The sequence below is a fragment of the Leguminivora glycinivorella genome, chromosome 11, assembly GCF_023078275.1.
Source record: "Leguminivora glycinivorella isolate SPB_JAAS2020 chromosome 11, LegGlyc_1.1, whole genome shotgun sequence".
NCBI classification, from domain to species: Eukaryota; Metazoa; Arthropoda; class Insecta; order Lepidoptera; family Tortricidae; genus Leguminivora; species Leguminivora glycinivorella.
This window is the reverse complement of record NC_062981.1, coordinates 22344171-22369100: the sequence shown is the minus strand read 5'-3', so window position 1 is coordinate 22369100 and position 24930 is coordinate 22344171. Positions and strand designations below refer to the sequence as shown.

Sequence of the window (24930 nt, the reverse complement as noted above, 5' to 3'; positions counted from 1 at the left end):
CGGTTATTTTCATGATACTTACATTGTCCGGAATACAGACCGTGATAACTGATTACCTTTTTGATTTTTGTCGAGCTCCCGATATTTCGACGCAGTTGCATGCATCGTGATCACGGAAAACTGAAGAAGGCGGGCTATAAAAACGAATAAAAGATAAGCACTCCCGTGCAAATAAAAGAGACACGGCCATATTGATAGTTCACCGCTGGGCCAGTAACTATAAACATCGCCGTGTCTCTTTTGTGACACGGGAGTGATTATATTTCGTTCGTTTTTATAGCCGATATCTCATAGTTTAATAGCTCGCGGTGGGACCAGTGCCTAAGACATAATCGTGAAAAAAATAATTATAGCGTCAGTGCATGAAATTTCAGAAATAGAGAAAGCGAGGGCTGATGAAACCCGATAAGTTGAACAAACTGGTTTTTGAAATTCGAACTAAGTGCAATTTACACAACGTTGTTCTTTCAAGGACAAATTATCTCGATTTATCGCGTTTCACCAGTAAATCTTCGAAAGATATCTTACCGTCCTCATCTACAGCATCTAGATAGGCCTTCCTCCTACTTTTAGAGTCGTCCTGTGATTCCTCGTCTTCGAATACTCGCACGCCGTGAACTCAGAGCAGGTCTACTATACATCGTAGCACTGTGAGTACTACTGACTCGTTTGATGTGTCGATCAGCTGCAAGGGAATATTTGAATAGAAGTGTGAGGTGCATTTAACAATGTTATTATTTGAAATCAAACAATAAAGCAAACTGATGACTAATTTAGTCTCCTTCACGCGCGTCGGCTGCGTTCACTTTCAGCGTTACCAGTCGCATTCACACTCGATGGAGCTCGACAAAAATCAAAAAAGTAATCCCAGTCAATAACTATAAGTTGAAAATACTTGTTTAAATTATTCACGTTACAGTATGATAGCCACCGCAGCCGTCCACCCATTGGACGTGATCAAGGTTCGCCTCCAGCTCTTCCCGAAGAAAGTGACCACCATGAGGATGCTCCACCGCATCATGGTGTGTGAAGGCACGCGCGGGCTGTACGCGGGACTCACAGCAGGAATGCTGCGCCAGCTCACCTACACGGGCTCTAGACTGTTCGTCTACAACTCGCTTTGGACCAAGTATAAAAAGTAAGTGGGTTACAGCTGTCCAGCAGCAGCAGCAAAAGAGACTTCCATGAAGATGCTTCGACACCGCATGAAGCGTTTACAAAGAGCGCGTGGTCACTAGACATGTCACAAATTCAACTGGTAAAATACCACGATTTAAGCAGCGCAATTTAATTGCATCGTACAACATTACATTATATAGTATAACAGCCGAGGTTCAACTCTAAAACTCAGTTTTTGTAAATGTGCCTAAATTACACGGTTGTGAACATTGACATAATTAGTTCAAGCGATTGAGTTTTCATACTAAATTACCACGGGAAATCATATACAATGTTGTGAACTTGAGTTGGCTTGAATGTTCCGTCTAGTTTAGTTGAGGGCCACTTAAGTTATTGATAATTTTCTGAATAGATATAGGAAATTTTCTGACCAGCCGGTATAGCCGACCGACATTCGTTGACGCCAGAGGCCGATGGAAACGCAGTCTGGCTCTGCCGCCAATACGGAAGAGCGATAGAGATAGCTAGCTACGATAGCGATACCTATTATCGTGAGCAAACGTTCATAGGTATGGCTACGTACGGTACCTATATTTATTTCATTGCACAGTATGTTTAAAACCTCTTAATCCTTCTGTTTCGACAGCGAGTACGACCAGCTGCCAGACTTCCCCGCGCGTCTCAAGATCGCCATCGTGGCCGGTCTGGTTGGCGCGTTCATGGGCACTCCTTCGGAGATAGGGCTTGTTCGCATGATCGAGGTCGGACGGTTACGGCGGTCGAGATGCTCACCACGTTGTTCCATGGCTTGCAAATATGTTCAGCGGCCCGAAAACGTCCTCAAGCAGCTACTAAGGTAATACCAGTTCCTAACTTTAGTTATCTTTGACGAAAGTTTATAGGCACTAGCCCGTAGGTGGGCGTTTTCCTCCCGAATATCGAATTTCAGCAGATCTGGACGTGTTTGGGCTCATTCTTCTCAGAATCACGAGCTGATTCGATCCTGACGATAAAAAAAATGTGTCCTATTTTTTTTTCCTTTTACGTCACGATTTTTGTATGAACTTACTACGAGCGTGACGTATTGGAAACTCGAATTTTGTATGGAAAATTGGGGACACATTTTTTTTTCGTCGAGATCGAATCAGCTCGTGATTCTGAGAAGAATGAGCCCAAACACGTCCCAGATCTGGTAAAATTCGATATTCGGGATTTAATTTGGAAAACGCCCAGGTATTGATTTATTTTTAGAGCTAGGATAGTGGACGCGTTCATGGATTGGGCACCTCGGAGATAGGGAGGTTATGTCGTCCCCGTTACTGCCACCTTTTTTACTTTAATATACCTACACACCTGTAACATGAGAAAAACGAATAACTTTAACAGCGTATTCCTCAACAGATTATAAGAGTAAAATGTCATATAAACGTTTCTGGATTTCGCCTACTTTCAGAGATATAGGCATTAAAAAAAAACAATTACTTATTATTTCTCAGAATAAAACGCTATTTTGATGGCGATGATGCAGTTATCGGACATAATTTAACTATCCTCGTTGATAGATGTCAAAAAATAACTAGTAACTCATTGCAAAAAAGTATTTTTTTAGAAAAAAAAGTTAATTTTTATTATAACTGCTATTTTTACGAATAACATTTACTTTTTATGTGAAAATACATCCAAAAAAAAATTACAAAAGAAAATTGGCGAAATTAGCTTGACGTCATATAAAATGTTATCTTTATTTTGCCCTCAGAAATGCGTAGTTAAAATCATTCGGTTCTCTTATGTTACACCGTGTATAAATGAAGTATGCTTTCAGAATAGCCCACAGAGAAGGCATAGCCACGTGGTGGCGAGGCGCCGTGCCCACGCTCATTCGGTCCATCTTCGTCACAACCGCACAAGTCGGGGTTTACTCAGAGGTACGTTCCAGCTGTTTCTCCTCTATGCTATATTATCCAAGTTTATGCTGCTTATTATATGCTCAAATAATATAATTGTTTGAGCGTTCAGACATTTAAATAAAATAAAGGAAAAGATCTTTTTACAGGTGGTGTAACTTAACTTTAACACGCGCGTTTTTAGAGGTGGTTAGCGTAAGCGGAAACGTCCGCTAGCAGTACTTCAAGTTTAGGAAAAATGGACGAAAAATATTAATTTTCTGTCGGTAGATGTCGCTATATGCCAAAAGGTGTGTATGACTGTACGTATAAAGAAAGGTCTGGAAAGATTATTTGAGAGAGTCCGCGGCGCGGCTTCCGTAGCTCAATTGGTTAAAAGCGGCCGCCCGGGTTGCGGATGACGCGTGTTCGAATCCCGCCGGAAGCGTAAATTTTTAATTTTTTCCTTTAATATAAAAAAAACATGGCGATTGTTGTCCTTTAGGTTCGAGAGGTATTCACCGGAGGCGAGCATATGGACAGCAGCATCAAGCTACATTTGTACACTGCTTTGATCTCCAGCTTTTTTTCTACCTTTTTGTCACTGCCCGTCGACCAGGTTAAGACCAGGTACAGATACAGCCATTTTTAGATACCTAGTTTACAAATTTTTTTCAGGTTAATTTCCCACAAATCAATAATAGTTATTTGTTATACAAGGGGGAAAAGTTGTATTTTAACGCCGAGTGTGGAATTGAAAAACGAGTACTTAAGTGAAAGGATTCTATAGTTGAACCACGAGCGAAGCGAGTGGTTCGAGAATATAATCCTGAACTTGCGAGTTTTTTAACACACGAGAAGTAAAATACATTTGCAACCGAGTGTAACACAAAACTTTTCCCCTCACTATAGCGAGGAAAATACAACGCAAAAAATGCGTTTATCACTGCTTCCAGTAGTTCCACAGGTGGTAAATTCATCTTTATTACTAAGTTTCACCTACTTTTAGCAATTTTAAAGCAGTTAATTTGACTTTATTCAAGGTCAAATTACTTTACCCACTAGTGGGTAAAATGCGTTTTTACCCGCTGGTATTAAAGACAAAACACGTGTTTCCGAGCTAGTGAGGGGAAAATTAAATGAAACCACGTTATGCCCAAGACTGTATTTGGAACTGTACCTGATATAAAAGGCAGGTAAATCTGAAATGAAGGTCACCCACATTAGTTATGACGAATATAACGATGAATATTTACCAATCAGATACCCCGACATATTGGAGCGATTTTCATCAAACATGGCTAAAAAAAGAACCCTCCCGATTCACAGAAACTACTTAAAAAACACAAACTAAAATATTTCCTATGAAAATAATTCAATTTGTTCTTAGAGCCTCCCGATTAATTCAGGTTTTAAACAAAAAAATCTAAATCGGCTCACTCGTTCGAAAGCTACGATAGCACATACATACAGCCACGTCAAACTTATAACACCCGTATTTTTATACTCATTAAAATACCTTTAATATGGTAAATATTTTACTCTAAGAACACATTAAATTATTTTCACAGAAAATATTCTAATATGGCAATTTATTGATATGAGCTAAGAGGTCGAACCATACTGTTCTACCTCAGGGATGACAGAGGGCACCACGAGCCGTGTAAAATTGTCATATAAGTACTTGGAATTTTCGACCCTCGCCTTCGTGACCCGATGGCCGAGCGGTTGAGGCATCCGTCCGGTAAACGGAGGACGCTGGTTCGATTCCAGCTCGGTACACTTAGAGGCCTTGGTCACTTTTTCTTCCACATTTATATCAAGTTACCCTGTATTTTATTCCAGATATCAATCATTCCAAGAGCGTCACTCCAGAAGTGTGGACATCCTCAAAGACATTCTCAAGAAGAAAGGCATCCGGTATCTTTGGAAGGGCTTCCTTCCCTATTACGTTCGGCAGATAACCCATACTGTCATATCATACGTCATTCTGGATTTGCTTGTTGATAGGTATCTTAGCTTGCAAGAGGCGGCGCAGCCTAAGAAATAATGTCAGGCAGTCACCTGTTGTCACTAAGTTATAAGGTATGAAGAATCTAGGGGGGCGCGAGCCAGGACCCATGCCCTGGGCACCAACGTGAGAAGGGCGCCAAATTCGAACTTCGTCAAGTCCAAGGGGCGCCATATTCGATATTTTTTAGTGTTTGCCCCCTCAAAGAAAGGCCAGGCCCCGTAGCCGAATGGCATTTCTCTGACGCCAAACGAAAACGAAACGTAATCCGGCTCTGTCGCGCCAATACGCAAGAGCGATAGGGATAGATATCTACTAGCGTTTCGTTTCGTGAGCGTTTCGTGAGCGTTTGTGCCATTCGGCTACGCACCCAGGTCCTCTGCTGCCAAGGTGAGATGTGTCATTGGTTTGAATCCTATAGATTTTCCCCTACTGCGTACGGCAGATCATACACACTGTCATTTCATACGTCGTTTTGGACACCCTTGTTTCAACTTACAAGACGCGATACAGCCCAAGTGCGTTTTCAGATTATCGGATCGAATAATGTGAAAATGCACTAAGGGAAAATAATGTCATCAAGTCGTGTTGTCACTGTTGTTTCTGAACAGTGTTATTACATTATCCGAGCCGATATCGGATGTAGGGCCGGTATCCTATTTGAAGGTGCCATCTTTTACATCTGCCTTTTACATCCTGTCTACATCCTATAATGGTCGTATAATCACAGAATATATAATAGTACAAGTACAGAAGGCTCACTGCTTTGATGTTCACGACATGCCGCCTTTATAAATGCCTACAACATTCTTACAAAGAAACGAGCCGCACGTGCGCGGCGTCCGGCGATAGGGTTGCCTATGTTGATTAAAACGAATTAATACTCAGATAAAATGTTATACTATAATATTCAGGTCATCATATAATATATATATAGTATTTATACATTTTTGTTTAAATTCCAACATCACAAGACTTATTGAACCTTTCCGGGGGACTTAATCAATAGTAGATCTGTGTAAAAATGTCCATGGTATATATATTATTCATGATATTCATTTAACTAAACATTATTAGCCATTACACACGCGGACACTAACCTTAAAAAAACTCGCGACGTAAAGTAACAATAGAAAGTGCGAACGTGCGTTCCGTGAGAATGCGCGCTACCCCTGATTAGGCCGCGAACTCGCGGCCGCCGGCATGTACTTGTAGCGCGGCGATAGAATCGCGGAGTGAGCCGCCCCTGGTATAATGTGAACGCTGTAAGTCCCAAAGTGTAAAGTGCCTTTGGCATGATTTGTAATAAGTGCGGTTGGTGTAGGATTCTATAAATATCGCATACTAAGGCCCCCCACATCTAGAGTCTCTCGAGCGTAGCGTCGGCCCAACTGTATAGCAAAGCCTGATGCCGAGTCGGCGCGACGTCGACTCAATGTCGACGCGGCGTTTTTTTTCATATAGTTGGCCCGACGCTACGCTCCCGAGACGCTAGATATCGGGGACCCTTGGAATCGATGGAATTATAAAGAAATGAAACTTCTCAAGAACGAAAGATTATTGAGTGCTACGAGAAGAAAAAATTTAAGCTTTTGTAAACTTTTTGCAACTGCGTTTCGTTAGTGCGTTTTCTCATTGTTCGATCCGATATCGGATATCGGATCTGTGTCGGATAAGACTACAAGGAATCAAATATTAAGGAGATGTTGACCAAATCCGGATTGACTAGTCAGTTTCCAGATTTCGCACCGTCAACATCTGAAGATGCCTCGTAGTCAAAACACGTGTCGAGTTTTCTATTTTTTGTGGTGGGTTTGTGTATTTATTTTTGCGGTGGGAGGGTGGGAAAATTAATTGCATGTATAAAAAACGCTAGTAAATGTAACGGGTTGCACTGATTGACTTACACGTTATCTCATCGCGGATTAGCAAAAGGAATGTTCTAGAGTTTGATTAACATGGATTTCCGAAAAGTAACTCCATCCTATCAATTATCAAAACTTAAAAAGTATAATTATATAGACAGATACTAACCGTATTCTAGCGGCGTTTTTCTACAAAGGTCATCCGATATTGGATCAGACAGTGTGAAGACACTATTACATTGTCCCTCGACATTCTGCCATTTTGCTGCTGTGAACAATTTTCCTTTTTCTGCCCTCATTCATAGCAGAAAGTGAGAATAGAGGAATAAGATGAACCTTTACGCATTCACTCGAAACTTATTTAGCGTGGTCAGGTCACTGCAGTATAAAACCAGTAATAATTCTTCTAACGAATCTTGCGCCGCGCGGTTTATCCTTGAGTAGCGCTCGCACGCAGCGAGGTGCAGAGAGTACATGCGAAACCGGAGGATGCCGGTCGCGTCAGTACGCGCCGCGCTGCGTGGCGCTGCCGTGTCGCGCGCGGCGCGTGCGAGAGAGCCAAATACCGATCGCGTCGGAGATTAACTACTCAATCGTCCTTATACTATGCCGTGGTACCCTATCCCTTAAGGCTAAACACTGCTCTAATATAGAGTAATAGCAGTTTCACATTTTCCGATCCGATACAGAAATACAGGATGTCGGAAAAAACCGCTAGATGGTGCTTTGGTATTTTTTGTTGACGATTTATTCTCTATAAGTGGCGATTTTGAGTTGTTGGATTTTTTTTATATATTTCAATAACTTAAATTACAAATAACGATGACTTAGCCGACGGTCTGCCACTTTATATCTGTAAATTATGTATATCTAAAGACACTTTTTAAACATTTTTCGTCGTTGTATTCGACATTCAATATCAGGTCGGGCAATGTGAAAACTCTCTAAGGTTGACTTGAAATAAAAGCAGTGTCATATAGTCTTAAAATAAGTTGGGAATTAAAAAAATTGAATACTTTTACTTTTTAATGTATTTTGCTTTTAGACTTATTTTGCTAATAGGTTTTTGTTTCGTGTGTTTGTCGTGATGTGATTTAATTTTCAAAGTGGTCGTATTTATACTTTGTCAAAATATATGAACAATTGTGACAGGATTTATTGTATTTATGAAAGCATGGAATATATAAACTCGTGTGAAATTATCATTTTTTATTATTGTAGTTTTTCATGTTGAGTCAAAGTATACACAAAAATTTCGTTCTATTTTGTGATTTTAGGTGTCTAAATTTACCGTTGGGCATTTGACATTGTTTACAGCAATGATTTACATACTTCATTTCATACTAAGAATCGTATGTAACCTCGATTTTTTAGCGCCACCTATTAATATAACTACACTGATAATGCCTACAATATTTTTCCAAGATGTCTATTGACGTGATAATTAATTATCATTATTTTGAAATAAATAGATATGTCATTTGTTCTTATAAAACATAAAAAACACGCAAAAATATTTGGAAAAGTTGATTTGGGCCACTTCCAGGCTGCGAACAGCGCCATCTAGTTTTAAGCCTAACGGGCCCATACATTTTAGGGGTACGCTTTTTTGTATGGCCTTTATCAGTCCAGTATTAAATCGTTCTTGGTTTACATCCGTGACCAAAAATCAGTATACGTACCTACACAACGCCATCAAATTAAGCAGCCAAATCATTTTTTTTCTCAAAGAATTACTGCCATCAATTCCAGTCCAGATTTTCAAAATTAAATACAAAATGTAATAGATAAGGACATGAAATTTAGGAGCAGTTTATGGCGAATACTCTGGACTGTTCGAAAAAGACAAATACTTAGTAGCCTATGCCATTGTCCATCCCTTCAACTATCCCCACCTAAAAAATCACGTCAATTCGTCGCTCCGTTTTGCGGTGAAAAACGGACAGACACACATGCTTTTATAATATTAAATATGGAAAATATGTCTGTCTCTTGTCTAGAAACATTGCCCTAGTAGCCTAGTAATAAATACCTAACTGTTAATAAGTACATAATAACATAGCTCTTAAGTGCTTACTAACCATAAAACTATGAGTCATTTTTGTTACTCGAAATAAAAAGAATTTAATTTCTAAGAAAGAATAAGTCTTATAAGTCCGCAATGGCAATTTTTATGTTTTACTCCGAGTGCAAAGCCAGGGCGGGTCGCTAGTTAAATATAAAAGCGCGTTTGACACCAATTTCTGCCACCTACAGTCCTACATTCAGCGGGTAGGTATTCAGAATCGGATTACCCGCGGTACGAGTACATCAAACAGCATCGAATGGGTATTTACGTGGAATTAGCCATTACTTTATATGACTGAAAGCGCTCTTTATAAATAAGACGTAATTAAGCAGACAATTTTTTTTATTCATTCATTCATATCAGCCCTTTATCGCCCACTGCTGAGCATAGTCTTCTAGTACGCCACTTGTCCTGGTCCTGAGCTAGTCTCATCCAGTTGTGACCCGCAATTTTCCGGATGTCGTCCACTCAACGAGCTAACGGATGCCAAGCGCTTCTTACATCTGTGAGCGGCCACCATTCTGTTATCAATTATCATTTTAGTCCATCTGCCATCGCTCTGCCTAGCAACATGTCCCGCCCAACTCCATTTAAGTTTGGTAATGACGAAACCCACGTCTTGCACCTTGGTGCGATGACGGATCTCGGCATTCCTCACCCGATCTTGAATCTCGATCTCTTGACAAGCTCCATGGCTCTCTGTGAAACTCGGATCTTATGCACAGCCTTTTTAGTGAGCGTCCATGTTTCGGCATATTTATTACTTAACTGTTTCTGTAACGACTCAATAATGACACAGGAGCAGTGTCATTATTGTGTATACGTATGAGTCGTTTGACACGTCTGCCGTGTCATGAAAGAGTTTTTCGCCGCCACAGCGTAAAGAAATGGAACACGTAACGAATCGGTGAAACATACGAGTTTGGTTAATATTGTACAGTCAACCAATTTGAATCCTAGGCCACTCTAGAACCCTGTCTCATTTAAGCCGTCTATTTGCCATAGGAAGTCACATTGACGTTTACTATGGAAAGGTCTACACTGGCCTATGATTCAAATTGGTTGACTGTACCTAAGTATCATGGGGAAATAGTGCACGGTGTGGTGTTTAAAAGTTCGATCGTATAATTTTTATCCACATATTCTCGATTACAAGAGAAATAGAAGAAGTGAAAGGGTCAGTTGGAAGTGGAAGACCTAGGCGAACTTTTCTCCACCAAATCAGGGAAATATTGCAAAAAGGTCAGGTCAGAACTACTCGAAACCAACGAGCGTGTATGACAAAAGTTATGAAAGTGCGTGAAGCGAAAATGGTTTGTCAGGAGTCAGGATCGTAGTAAATGGAAATCCGTGATCTCTGCCTGCCCCTATATATATTATATACATACATACACTCCTGTTTCCCATTGTGTTTATATATATGTATGCTTTGTTCCTTTGATCTTCGTACATCGTGCTACGCAGTAGTCCGTAGTCCATATTCATTCACTGTTAAACTTTCGTAGCGCTAAACTCGTAGCCGATCCTAGCGATTTCCCGTTTTGTAGAGGAAAGCGACTATCGGCCCATTTCGTACACGAACTTTAAAATAAGTACGGTAATTACGTCAAATATTAGCTCTAGATCATCATCATTCTCCTTGCGTTGTCCCGGCATTTGCCACGGCTCATGGGAGCCTGGGGTCCGCTTTGACAACTAATCCCAAGATTTGGCGTAGGCACTAGTTTTTACGAAAGCGACTGCCATCTGAACTTCCAACCCGAAGGGTAAACTAGACCTTATTAGAATTAGCTCTAGATGATTCGTATGAAAAATAACCTTCGTCAAGAAACGGTTCTATTACCACTGACATATCCGATCTGTTTTGAGAAGATAGCTCAATTGGTATCAAAACAAGTTCCAATACGAAAAGTGGGTATGTTAGAATCGACTTTAGTTAAAACGTTAGTTTTAAAACCAATCATTTATTGATAACACAAATGACATAGAAATATATAAAAGTTACACCCTACCAACATTAAAATAAAAACAAAAGCACTATTCCCATTTGAAAATTCATCCGCAACGCAGTCTTTGTCAGTGTTTTCGAATGTCTAAGTACTCTAAGTATAATAATGACGAGCCTGGAGGTGGAAATCCCTTCTGAGAGCCCTAAATCCCTAATGATAACTGGATACCATCATCATCATGAGTATCATGACAATTACTGGCATTTATGTAGACCACTATGTATATAAGTACTAGCGTTTGCCCGCGACTTCGTTCTCATTTGATTCGAAAATTGCGGTATAGTCCAAACAAACTATCACCCCCTTTTTTAGGGAAGTGGAAGGTTAGTAAGAGACCAAGTGTAGCCTATGTCACTCTCCATCCCTTCAACTATCTACAGTTAAAAAATCACGTCATTTTGTCTCTCCGTTTTGCCGTTTGAAAGACGGATAAACAACCAGACACATACAATTTCCCATTTATAATATTAGTATGGATGTATTTATCTATTTAAGTATGTATGTCGTCGCTTAGCACCCAAGCTTTGCTTAGTTTGGGGCTAAGTTGATCTGTGTAAAGTATCTCCAATGTTTATTTATATTTCTAATAGCACATTCTAGCATTCACACATTAAGTCCACGGTTATTACTACGTAGATGTCCAATAGCTCGGCCAAGCCCCACTTGTACGGTTTCAATTAGCCACGCTCCCGCTGACACACTTCTGCCCTACTGATGTACGGAATACGCGCTTTACATATTAATAAACCTTTTTAAAATCAACGGGTTTAACTCAGACGGTTCGTTGAGCGTGGTTTAGTTTTTGACAAAGTGTAATTTAAATTGTATTTTGATTGGTGTTAATTGTTATTTTAAGTTTGTACACATGTACCCTTGACTTTTATAAGAGCATTATGTTAATGCCTTAATTGAAGAAAAAATAATTGAAAAAAATTGAGTCATCTGCAGTAATATGTTACTCTTCGAAGGGAAAAATAATAATGTTATTCAGATTCTATACTCTATTTATGGTAAACACAATTCTGTACAAAAGTGTATATATTACATATAGAAGAAACTTGGTGTTACAGTCACCGGCATAAAGAAGTGATGAATTCTGTACTTTGTCGCTTTTAATAGTTTGACAATTTCGTATGACATTTCAAACAAGACGTTATTATGACAAGGTAGGTACAGAAACCATAAATTATTTATGCCGGTGGTGACGAGATCGTTTCAGATATTTTTTGTTCTCCGTTGTGTAACATATTAATTAGGTGACTGTATATACATTCATGATCACACCCGCTAGGTGCTAAAACTGTTTTTATTTAAATTAGTGTTCAAAGTGAAAAATAATTTAAAGTTAATTATGAGACAATCATTATGGCGTTGAGGATTCTGTTTCACATAGCAGTAACAATTTTCAGTTGACGTGGCTTAAAACCCTCGCCACGCTCCACATTTCTGTTCTGAATCAGTTTCAACGTGGCACTTCGTTAAATTTCACAAATATTTCAACTAAGTTGATTATCAAATCAAATATAATATTTAAAATCACCGTTTCCCTCGAACCGTCTGAGTTAAGAGTTAAGGGCTGTTCTTACCACAGTGTTCTTACATTTTTTGTACGAAATGTGAAGTGTTTAGTATTAATGAAATTAAAGTTTGTCAAGTTGAAGCAGTACATCCACCGCAAGTTGAAGATGTTCAACCTGTACAAGCACATGCAGCAGGCCAATAACGGCGAGCGGGAGCAGAAGGAGCCCGAGTACACGGGACACGACCGGTTTTACCAGGAGCGACCGAGATCTACTTACAGGTAAGCTAATTTTGAGAATTTTACATGTATTTTCCAGAATTTTGCAGGAAACAGAGAAAATATAAAGATACGGGTTGCTTCCCCGTCCCGTTAGTAGCTAAATATTAGATAATGGTCTTCAAAATTATAGTTTTAATTGATTGATCTTAGCTCTGCATTTGACATGATGGATCACGAATTATTGGTCAGAAATCTTGACCGTAATGAAGAAAGGGATTAAATAATAAAGTTTTTTTTTTTTTTTTTTTAAACCGTAACGATGCATGCAAATAAAGTACATCTATTAAGCATACTCTTGAAGGAATGATGAGGCGTACTGCTGGGGTCAATGTTAGGCGCTGTATTTCTTGTTTTGTTTACCAATGATCTTCTCTTATGTAATTGTAATATAGTCCTAATGTAATTTAATAATTCATGCTGATGAAACATATGTTGGTCAATATTGCACCTAACCTTACTTGTTTATTCCTATACATAGGAAGAAGAAGCGTCGTGGAGCGTGTAGGAGGGCGCAGTCGGCAGCAGAATTGAACCCGGAGTCTATAGCTGCAGCCAACCGGAGGGATGCCTTCCGTATCCGATCCGTGTCCACGGACAGAGAAGAAAGCGAGGGTATCAGTAATATAAATATTATGCTCACAAAAGTTATATTTCCAATCCAATCCTGACCTCGTACAGCTTAGTGAAAAAGTACAACACCAAAATTTACTTACATTTGCGTGACGATTTAATACGCAATAGCGTATCGTGTTATAAAATGTCAATTCATGATAAAGGTTCTGTTAATATCGGAAACCTTAGTGACCTAACGTAAAAAAACGCAAGGTAAAATTAAAATTGAGTATGATTTTGCCGTACAGAGGAAAACTCCGAGAAGACCCCATTGGTGGCGCAGAAGATCGACTCGCTAGCCAAGCTGTTGTTCAACAAGTCCATCATTGGTTCTGGATCCGGCAAGTCTTCGCCTTCCACTTCAGAACCACCTTCCTCCCCTAAGTAAGTTTGGTATTTTATTAGTTCATTACAAAGAATAAACTCTAAATACAGTCTTCTCTTCTTCTTTTTCGTATCCTCATGGCTGAGGGACGTGACGAATGTGGACACTCTTCACCAGTTGTCTCCACGCCACTCGATCCTGGGCCCGGTGCATGCTAGCGTGCAAAGTGGTCTTTGTCATAGACGTTATTCTGTCTGCCCAACGTGTGCCCATGCTTCCACTTCTTCGCTTCCTTGCCATGCGTCCCGTGATTGTGAGCTTCTCTAGACTATCTGGTGCGGTCCTACTAAATACAGTATTCTTGTAGTAACTAAGTCTTGAGATAACTATTTTAAAAAGAGCTCATGTGAAAGATTGCCTCAGTTGCTTTCTTGCATGATTTCCTTTCATTTTCAGAGTGGGCGAAAGGTCCATGGAGAACTCGGCAGCATTCATAATTTGCTCAGAATACTTATCACACACTTCAAGGTAACTTCTGTTTCTTAGTCCATCTATGCTATTATGTTTCAAGCGGAGATTCAACTTTGCATGGAATGTGTCATCCTCCTTGCGTTATCCTGGCATTTGCCACGGCTCATGGGAGCCTGGAGTTCGATGTGTATGTGTAGTAATATCAATTTCGAAGATCTCTAAAGAGTAAATTTAGGTAACATAAATATATTTGCATTCCTAGATTAGACTCATAATTCGAGGACAACATAAAAGCTAAGGCTGTTTCAAAGTTCGTCAAGATCGTCACAAAAGATCGTAATTGAAATGATCTTCTTTCAGATATGACCTTATATCGCAGCTGAGCACGATCGGCTCGCGGCCCAACAAGTACTGGTTCGCGGTACACGACAACTCCATCAAAACGGACCGTCTGCTTTCTTTGGTAAGGTGACAAGAAAAAAATGGATCTTCAATAAATGTAGACTAGAGGAGAACCAGAAAAATGTTATAAGGTGCATTAGGGTAATTCCGAAAGTCGTCTAATTTCGAAAGTCGCATATAATCACCATTACATATTTCCATCAATTCCATCATATCAAGATTCCCCTTTCGGAATTTTCCAAGCATTTCTGTCATTCGTAATTACCCTAATGCACCTTAGTTAATTTCTGTTAGAGGCCAGATCCAGAGCTGACCTGGCCCCGTAGCCGAATAGCATTTCTACGACGCGAAACGAATACGAAACGCCGCGAAAGGTAGTCGGTCTCTGTTACACCGATACGCAAGAGCGATAGAGATAGATGTCTACGAGAGTTTCGTTTCGTGAGCGTTTGTGCATTCGGCTACGCGCGCTGGGATTTACTCAAATCCCAAAAATATTCTTGGTGACATCATCGCAACTACTTCACCCCTCCAGTGTCTTCAATAGGCTTATAGGCATTGAAGACACTGGAGGGGTGAAGACAGATTACCTATGCTTCGTTTTAGATATAAATGCGGTACACTCACTTAACCACTGAGCTCAGTTACCCCGAATGACTCAAAGCACAAAGCACATGCGATAATTTATAATTGAAGACTGAAGAGGCCATTCATCATCATCCTTCTTGCGTTATCCCGGCATCTGCCACGGGTTATGGGAGCCTGGGGTCCGTATTGACAAATAATCTCAAAATTTGGCGTAGGCACTAGTTTTACGAAAGCGACTGCCATCTGACCTTCCAACCCGAAGGGTAACTAGGCCTTATTGGAATTAGTCCGGTTTTCTCACGATGTCTTCCTTCACCGAAAAGCGACTGGGAAATATCAAAACATTTCGCACATAAGTTCTGAAAAACTCATTGGTACGAACCCGCGACCTCCGGATCGAAAGTCGCACGTACTTACCGCTAGGCCACCAGCGGTGAAGACTGAAGAGGCCATTAAATATTTATTTTGTTACTGCCAATATTTAATAAAAATAGAAGGTAAGCACGCTATTATCAAAAACAACCGGTTATTTATAAACGGCGAGGAAAAAATCCCCCCGCCGACCAATTGTGAAGAAATACCAAAACCAGTAAATGACAATAATACATTAAGCTCGGTGGACAACATACAAACACAAAAAGGCCAAGTGCACGTCGTGTATGATCAACCATCGGCCCGCCAGGACAACATACATCAAACAACGTCGACCTCTAATAATGTGAACCAGGATTATGAAATCCATAACCAGTCCTTTCGTGACTCTACATCAACCTCGTGAAAATCTACCAAAGGCTGGAAAACAAAAACTAATCGACGAATCAACATCATCATCGAACAAAGGCCTGTCAATCTTATACCAAAATATAAGAAGCATCAAAAATAAGCTGCCAGAGTTTGAAGCTTTAACAGAGGAAAATGACTTTTCTATTGTATATTTAACGGAAACTTGGATCACAGTACAAAAGAGTGACCTGCTAGTTATCGAAGGATATAACATTGGTAGCATGTTTTGCAGAAATAATCATGAGGGAGGAGGAGTATGCATACTGTTAAAAAAAGGTATAGAATATGTAGAATGTGAAAGCTTAAGTCAATTATCAATAGAATGTATCATTGAAATCAGTGCAGTAGAAATTCCTTCCATAAACTTGATGAGCATAGTTTTGTATTGGCCTAACAGCAGTAGAGAAACTATATTAGTGAATGCACAACTAGAAAAACTACTAAAGATAATTTGTATTAAATATTGTCATAGAAATATTATAATTGGCGGAGATCTGAATGTAAACTTTTTAAGTAATTCGAACCAAAAGAAACATATGATTGAATTGTTTAGCAGCTATAATTTTGCACAATATATTAGAGAGCCAACTAGAGTTACGAATACCAGCTCTACATGTATAGATATATTGTTCACCAACTGTGACCGGAGCTTATTTTCTCATAGAGTTAAGGATTTTGGCCTTTCAGACCATAAAGCAGTTACTATCACTCTTACAACTGCAAATAAGGCAACCACTCGGGCATTGCGTACAGAAAAAAGAATATTTAATCCTACAAGTAATGAACTTTTCAGAGCTCAACTGCAAAATACAGACTGGAGTACTCTCATCAAACCAAACCAAAATATAAATCAAAATTATAATGCTTTTCATGAATATTTAGTCTCACTTCTCGACACCTATGTACCTAAAAAAAACGATAAAAATAGGTAGGACGAACAAAAAGACCTGGCTCACAAAGGGACTAAGAACGTCGTGTAAAAATAAACGTTTACTCAGAATACTAATAACGCAGACAGATAGTGAAGTGTTACATGATTATTACAAAAAATATGAAAAAACGTTAAAAAGAACAATAAAAGCATCAATAAAAAACCAATTCACAAAGAGAATCCTTTCATCCAAAAATATTACTCGAACAACGTGGCAAGTTATTAAAGAACGGACAAACAAAGTAGTACATAGAGACGAAACAAATATTAAATTAGAAATTAATGATAAAACTATAAACCAACCCCAAGAAATAGCTAACATGTTTAATGAATTCTTTATATCCGTGGGAAAAATAGAACCAAATAAAATACCAAAAGGGCGCCCGGTGATTGAACCTTTGAATAACTCAATGTATTTATATCCAACAAATGAACGGGAAATTGACAAGATAATTACAAAACTTAAGAACAAAATGACATCTGGTTTTGATGAGATACCCCCGACCCTAGTAAAGTACTGTAAACGTGAACTAACAGGTCCCCTTTCAGATTTAATTAATCAGTCATTTAGAGAGGGCATTTTTCCAGAGTTACTAAAAATATCAATAATAAAACCCAAACCTAAAATGAAAAATGCAAACCATCCTCAGCAGTATCGACCCATAGCGTTATTATCTACTTTTTCAAAAGTTTTTGAACAGGCAATGGCACAACGTTTAAATTAATTTTGTGAGAAATTTAAAATATACGATAACCGCCAGAATGGATTCAGAAAGAAAAGGTCAACTGTAACAGCTCTTTATGACTTCATAAGTGAAGTTCTGAGAGTAATAGATGATCGGAAATATGCTGTGGCTATGATGTTGGATATGAGCAAGGCATATGATAGAGTGTCACAGTCATGATATTCTTAGACAAAAGCTTAATGGTATAGGTGTCCGTGGAATAGCTCTAAATTGGTTTGCCTCGTATTTGAAAAGTAGAGTTCAATATGTAGAAATTGACCATCATGACTTAAAAGATAATAGTATGATTAAAATTAGGTCTGAAAAATTGTATGTACAAAATTCTATTCCACAGGGCAGTGTTTTGGGCTGTCTCCTGTTCGTAATTTATATCAATGATTTGCCAAAGATATTAGGTAACAAAGCCGTTCTATACGCCGACGACATATCCTTAATTTTCCCGTGCAACGATAGTGAGGAACTAAAGAATAAACTGTATAAATCATTGGAACTAATATTAGACTGGCTTTAAAGATCATAACCTCGAATTAAACATCTCTAAAACAAAAATCATGCAGATAAAACCCTGGCAAAAGCCACAAATTGATATGAACCTATCCTACAATAATGAACCACTGGAAGTTGCTGAGTCATGTTCTCTACTGGGAGTGGAAATAGATTCTAGTGTAAATTGGAAGGCACATGTTGATAAAGTATCGATGAAAATATCAAAATTTACATATGCTCTATCCCATTTAAAGAAATGTACAAACTTAAAAGCTGCAACTAACGCTTACTATGCCTATGCACATTCTTGGTTATCATATGGAATTATCCTATGGGGGAATAGCACAAATGTAGAGTCACTATTCCTGTTACAAAAAAGGTGCATAAGAATATTAGCAAATATAAATGAAGAAGAGAGTTGCCTACCTTATTTCAAAAAAATGAATATTTTAACACTTACCTCTTTGTATATTTTCGAATTATGTAAGTTTGTTAAAAAACAAAATCAATTATTTGAGCGTACACGTGACAATTTTCCCAGAAATCAAAACCTAAGGAAAAGAAATAAACTAGCTAGTACTTTTACAAACTTAAAAATAGTAAATTCTGGCCCGTATCATATGGCAGTAACAGTGTACAACAACATTCCTTTAGAACTCAAACAGATAGAGAAAGAGTCAATATTCTATTCGAAACTCAAAAAGTTTCTGATTGAAAACTCTTTTTATAATATAAAGGAGTATCTTACTAATACGTTTTAATATTTTACGGTGTGCTAGTTTTTAAGTCCTAGTCTGTAAGTGCTTACATTGCTGTGCCCTAACGGGGTTTATGCTGGAACCTAAATATGTGTAAAATCTTGTAAAACCCATAAAAGCAATAAATGAATTATGAATTATGAATTATTAATTATCCGTGAATGTAAACTTACTTATTATTTTCTTACACCATTTTCCCCATTCCTCAGATGCCCCTGCCCAGCAAGTGTCCCGTTGAATTCAACGAGCGTTCCAGATCACTCATAGTGGAACTGTTCCGTTCTGTCCACCACCCGTACATCTACCCAGTGTTGGACTTGGAGGCGTTTAGTGGACACGCGCTGACTGTCATGCCTTTTAACGCTCGGGGGAGTTTGAAAGACCTCATTTACAAGGTAATATGGTCAGATCACGTATCACCATTATACTACAAAGCATCATTAAATTTATGATCATTGATCATTGATATTTTAAAAGTTAAAGTACCTATGCGAACTGTCATTGACAATGTTTGGGTTACAATTCGTAAATCGTTTATAATTTATAAGTTGGAAGTCTGCAATGAAAGTGCAGTCGTGTAACTGCAGAGATATCTACCTAATCTACCTCTGATTATATTTATTACGTACCTGTGTCCTAAAAAAAACGCAAATACTCGAACCTACGTTTTTCACAAAATGGTTACTCTCGGTGACCTTCAAATCCTTCAATGACCCCCTGTGCTGTGTGTCCATACTTAATATTCTTTTACAATAAAATACTTCTCTATTTTTTAGAGCACATGGAACGAGGAATACTGCCGCAAGTATGACTCAGGCGGCACCGGTCTGCCAGCGTGGCAAGTGGCTCGCTTCGGCCGACAGATACTAGAGGGCCTGACCTTCCTCAGGGAGAAGGGATTCCCACCCTTCAGGCATCTTCACACGGGGAACGTGATGGTTCAAAATGGTGTAGCAAGGTGAGTTAAAGTTTACGACGATATCGATAGAGTTAATACTTGGCGCTTGGGCGTGGGACTCGATTCAATCAAAAGAACATTAACGCAAGTTCTATTTGAGTTACTGGTATACGTGTACATACCTATTGTTGCTTAAAATGCATGTTATTTAAAAATCCATTTTATGTAAATAATTATAGTTTTAGTCTTAGTTAAGTATGTTGCTGTATACCCTAACAGGGTTCATGTGATCTTTTGCTGTGAATAGCCTATTGTAAGACCTTGTGTAACACATGATTACAAATGCAATAAATGAATTATGAATTATGAATTATTCCTATAAACGATTGTAGTTAAAAGAGATAGTAAGACACAGATGAGGGAGCATATGGAACGAGGAACACAATATAGTCGTAAGTATGATCCTACCAGATCCTGGAGGGCCTGACCTTCCTCAGGGAGAAGGGATTCCCGCCCTTCAGGCATCTGCACACAGACAACGTGATGGTTTAAAATGGTATAGCGAGGTGAGTTAAATTCAGGACGGTAGGACAATTAGAGTAAACACTTGGCGCCCAACGTGGGACTAGTAATTCAATATACGGTTGTGGTTAGAAAGGATAGTTAAATGTGAGGGAGTATGTGGAACTTAAAGCACACATTATAGTGTAATTATAACACAGGCGACACCATGTCATACTTACGACTATGAGCTATCTTCAGTGCATAATACGAGCAAATGAAAAAGTATGTCGGAACCCCAAATCGCATGAAAGTCAGGTGTTCCTCTTCTTACACTATTTAATTTGCGATTGCCAATTATTAACCATTGTGTCATGTTACACCTCTAGCCCCTCTAAGATAGGTAATTAAATATTTACCTATATTTACACGCTATAGCAACGGCAAACAAGTATCTATATACCAAAGACTAACTCTCACCATAGAGAAAAAGGTACGGTGGCCTAAATGGAGTTACACCTTTGGGGAACGCTCGGCTAGATGGCGCTAATATTAATATTAGACATTTTAACACATATAATCCTAACAATACGGGCCAAATTGTTGAAACTGAGGTTCAAAAGTTTTAAGCCTGTGCCGTGAGATGGCAGTGGACTGTGATTACACATTTTACTTTGACAGTATCTCTCTATAATACTCGATCCTCTTTGCTATATACACATACAGGATGTGTGGTGGTGGCTATAAAATACCAACACAAATTTTATTTTGAAATCTCTGACAAAGCAAACTTAACTCCCCAGGATATGCGCCCTAGAGAACACGTTAATTGGCGCGTCCCCCCGAATCCCGGCGACGGCGGAACACGTCGAGGCCCTCAGCTTCGGCCGAGTACTATACGAGATGTGCGCGGGCGCCGACCTGGATCTGTCATTGCTACCGGACCTGATGCCTAACTATCTACATGTATGTGTTCATCGTTTCGTAGATATTGGGACCGGATGAAGTGTTTGTGTTTGCAGAAATTGATTTCTCGGAATACATTTTTCAAAACCGTTATAATGAACTTGCCCGAACTTATTTGTCTGAAAATTTTATATTTTTATAAAAGTTATCATGAGCGCGTGAGGTAGGTATATGTGTGTGTGTGACCCTTGAAATTCGATGAATTATAAAATGAAAACGCTTTCGACAAATTGAAAATTTGACAAATGAATCAGAGTAAGCCAAGTCACAAGATTTTGTATTACCTAAAATAAAAACATCTATGTGGTTGTGAACCTTGTGAAATCATTAGAAATGAGTTTTTATATGTGTTACTTTTAACTTTAAACTCCTAATAATGATATTGATGACTTTAAGGCCCCATTTAGACGGTACGAGAACTTGCATACGAGTTTTATTACATTGCTGTATTTGATGGCTGTGCAAAATTTTATGTAACCCCAACAGCCCGCAATGTAACTAAAATCGTATGCGATTTTGCATGCCGTCTAAATCAGGCCTTATTCTATAATTGGACAGATAGTGGAGATGATCGAGATGATCTTCGGTCCAAGAACGCCGACCCTTCACGAGCTGCTGCTCTGTGAGGTGTTCCGCAAGATCGATCTGCGGGAAATGAAGGGATCCTGTCTGCCAGTAAGTGCATTATATCTGTTCAAGAATGGCTACTGAAATTTAATAGCTGTAGATACAGGTATATCGCCCTTTTGATATCTCCAAAAGACGCAGTCACACCGAGTGACACATTTGTCGAATTTGACCTTACTTACATCATAAGATTTAATAAGAAACACGAGGGCAACATAAAAGACAAAGTTACAAGGTAATTTTAGAACTAAACGGGACTTAATCGCGTAAACACTTACATTTGTGACTGTGTTTAGTAAAACGTCCCACTTTGTCGGTTACCATTAAGGCGAAATTTACTTGTATCTTTATATGAATAAACTGAGAAAGCGGCTTTATAGCAATCGACAAAGTGGGACGTTTTCCCGTGCACACTCACATTTATATTTGGCCGAAGCGTGAAAAAACACCTAAGGACACTCCGACTGATATCGTGAGTGTTGTGTGTAGGCAATGTGACAACCCTAGCGCAAAGGTGAATAATCGAGAACAAGTGCGGGTAGTTCGAAAAACTCGTGCGGCTAGAAGATGTTGATGCAATTCCTCGCCAGGCTACCCGTGACCACGAACATAATGTGATGTTCAAAACGTCGGGCCAAATATAAATGTCAGTGTTTACGCGATTAAGTCCCGTTGAGTTCTAAAATTATGAGTGCAAATCGTGTTAGTTTAAATCAATATAAAGTTAAAAGATAATCCCTTTCATTCAACGCGTTGCAACTCTATGATTCTAGCCAATACGAGTTAGTGTCAATCGCATGATTGTTTTATGCACAGCACGTTAAAAGTACCTACAGTAACAAATTGGGTGTATCTGATTAAAAGCATGTTTTTATCTTAATTTTCAGAACTTCAACCAGCGTCTGTCTCGCTCCTGCCTATCGCTCCTTAGCGATGTGGCTCGCCGGCAGCCCGGATGCCGCACGCCGCCGGCGCGCTCGCTACGCGGGTCCCCTTGCACCCCGCCCGCTAGACGGTACGTCCCGGTTCCAGCTCAACGCACACTGACAGCCAGAAGGTCGACTCGATGCGGTAGTCCACCGGCAGGGGGTATACCGCACTCCACTGACCTGAAGTTGGCGGGGAGTGGCTTACATCACGCCGCCCTCTAGAGGGTAGTTCAGTTTCAGAATTTCTACCAGTGTCTATTCCGCATATCCCTCAAATCATACGAATATTACTTTGTGCGAAAATTAGTATGCATGTACACGCCGATCGTGTTCAACCGTTCATGAATAAAATTGATTCACATACCTAATTGTTTTTCGATCGCCAGATTACATCAAAAGTGTTGTGTTCCTGCCGGTGAGTTAGGCTGCCAGAGCTCAACGAAAGTGCGGGGTGCTGACGACGGGAGGACTTACGGAACTAATTTATTCCGTCTATTGTCCTTTGAGTCGTCGGCAACCCAAACCCTCCTTTGAACTTGTACACTCCCTTTTGCTGTGTACTTATACTTAACACAGTAAAGAAGAGTGTACAAGTTTCTAATGCAACGCGCATGTGACACTCTTTGAGTTGCAGGCGTCCATAGATTACGGTGACCGCTTTCCATCAGGCGGACCGTATGCTTGTTTGCCACCGAAGTACTACTAAGAACTACGAAAATCAAGTACTACTAAGTATATTGATTTATTGATTTTCGCACAAAATTTCTCTCATCGTTGCTCACATTCATGTCAATCTTTAGGCAAGTTATGCTTTCCTAACTGTCCTGTGTCCAGTTAGTAAGTAGGTCGATAACGATGATTTCCAACAGCTTCCCATTTTGTTTTCAGGAGACACTTTGCAGTCGACCAAGATTATACAGAAGAGTGGCAGTGGTGACTTTTACTTTATATTTTATCCGTTTTAATTTGTCTAATGTATTTTATTTGATAGTAATTTAATAAAGGATTGGAATTATTTATTTTGCTTTTATTTATTAGGTACTTATTTTAAATTGTCTCCGTGATATTTAATTATAAAATGAGACTCGAGGGATTGGTAACTTGTCTACGCAGTCTAATGATAAAAAAAGGCAGAAGGTGGCCACAGGAAGACAAGATCTTTGCGATAATTAGATAAAATAACGCTATCTTATTTATATTTAGGCTTATTAGAATTATCCCGATGACTATTAAATGTCTGTGGGAATAGTTTGTAGCAAAATGATTTATAATGCGAAATCTATACGATGCAATCTCTGTCTGTAAGATAGTTTATCTAAATGTATGTGTGTAGATACCAATGTTTATAAACAAATACAGATACACAAATGGATTGATAACATCTGTCTATTGCCATGATATATCGGTAACACGCTAAGGGCCACTTGCACCAACGAAAATGGAGGGTTAACCCGGGGGTTAACCCTCCATTTTATATGGAATTTGACAGATGACAGCCCACTAACCCTGAGTTAAGTGGTTGGTGCAAGTGGGCCTAAGTGATTGCAAATTGTGATTGATTCAGTAACCATTTTGAAACTTATTACATAACATTGAGAACCGCTTTTAGAAATATGTACCTACTAGTACATATAGTTTAGACCTAGGGTCAGTTGCACTGGCCACAGTTAAACGATTGATTATTAATTTATTAACATCTATCAGCGGTGAACTTTGAAACTGCACAGACACACCTACCAGAAAACCGCATAGTGGCTGATTATGATATGGTAGCAATTTGTCGGTAAATGTATGACCTGTAAATTCTCTACAGGTGACTAAATAAACATCATGTATCTACCTATTATACTTACTTTACTCTTTGCTGTGTGTATAGGTATCTTTAGTCCGTCTCTAATCATAGAATATCATACAAAGGCCTTACCTCTTTTGTTCAAGTCGGTGCAAAGCAAAGTGAAATTCTAGAACACCACTTTATCAGCGATATCTTACATTTTCTGTAGAAGCCCAACCAAGATATACCAGGGCATTTTTAGGGTTCCGTAGTCAACTAGGAACCCTTATAGTTTCGCCATGTCTGTCTGTCCGTCCGTCCGTCCGTCCGCGGATAATCTCTGCTAACACTAGAAAGCTGAAATTTGGTACCAATAT

The 24930-nt window shown here is 39.2% G+C and overlaps 2 protein-coding genes across 4 annotated transcripts; both read left to right on the top strand.

Annotated features, from left to right (window-relative positions):
- Positions 1–920: 920 nt before the first annotated feature.
- Positions 921–5684, top strand: LOC125230866 (mitochondrial 2-oxoglutarate/malate carrier protein-like). Its single transcript, XM_048136118.1, has 5 exons — positions 921–1138; positions 1766–1975; positions 2942–3044; positions 3508–3632; positions 4848–5684. The coding sequence occupies exons 1-5, from the start codon at positions 921–923 to the stop codon at positions 5050–5052; spliced, it is 861 nt and encodes a 286-aa protein (XP_047992075.1). The 3' UTR covers positions 5053–5684.
- Positions 5685–11657: 5973 nt separating this feature from the next.
- LOC125231167 (slowpoke-binding protein) lies at positions 11658–23796 on the top strand. 3 transcript variants are annotated; one of them, XM_048136529.1, is made up of 12 exons: positions 11658–11671; positions 12578–12756; positions 13235–13368; positions 13617–13752; positions 14150–14221; positions 14525–14627; positions 19068–19253; positions 19635–19816; positions 21061–21223; positions 21782–21898; positions 22738–22865; positions 23668–23796. In XM_048136529.1, the coding sequence occupies exons 2-12, from the start codon at positions 12590–12592 to the stop codon at positions 23714–23716; spliced, it is 1437 nt and encodes a 478-aa protein (XP_047992486.1). In that variant the 5' UTR covers positions 11658–11671; positions 12578–12589; the 3' UTR covers positions 23717–23796. The 3 variants fall into 3 exon arrangements, with proteins under 3 accessions (XP_047992486.1, XP_047992485.1, XP_047992487.1); XM_048136528.1 differs by lacking the exon at positions 11658–11671 and adding an exon at positions 11762–11767 and having other exon boundaries at positions 12547–12756; XM_048136530.1 differs by lacking the exons at positions 11658–11671; positions 14150–14221 and having other exon boundaries at positions 12217–12756.
- Positions 23797–24930: the final 1134 nt, after the last annotated feature.

Excerpts from the sequence above, each read along its gene's own strand:
- LOC125230866 (XM_048136118.1), top strand. The coding sequence starts at position 921 with ATGATAGCCACCGCAGCCGTCCACCCATTGGACGTGATCAAGGTTCGC. Across the intron at positions 3,045-3,507 it reads AAGTCGGGGTTTACTCAGAG|GTTCGAGAGGTATTCACCGG; the intron begins GTACGTTCCAGC and ends GTTGTCCTTTAG. Across the intron at positions 3,633-4,847 it reads GTCGACCAGGTTAAGACCAG|ATATCAATCATTCCAAGAGC; the intron begins GTACAGATACAG and ends ATTTTATTCCAG.
- LOC125231167 (XM_048136529.1), top strand. The coding sequence starts at position 12,590 with ATGAAATTAAAGTTTGTCAAGTTGAAGCAGTACATCCACCGCAAGTTG. Across the intron at positions 14,222-14,524 it reads TACTTATCACACACTTCAAG|ATATGACCTTATATCGCAGC; the intron begins GTAACTTCTGTT and ends ATCTTCTTTCAG. Across the intron at positions 19,254-19,634 it reads TGAAAGACCTCATTTACAAG|AGCACATGGAACGAGGAATA; the intron begins GTAATATGGTCA and ends TCTATTTTTTAG.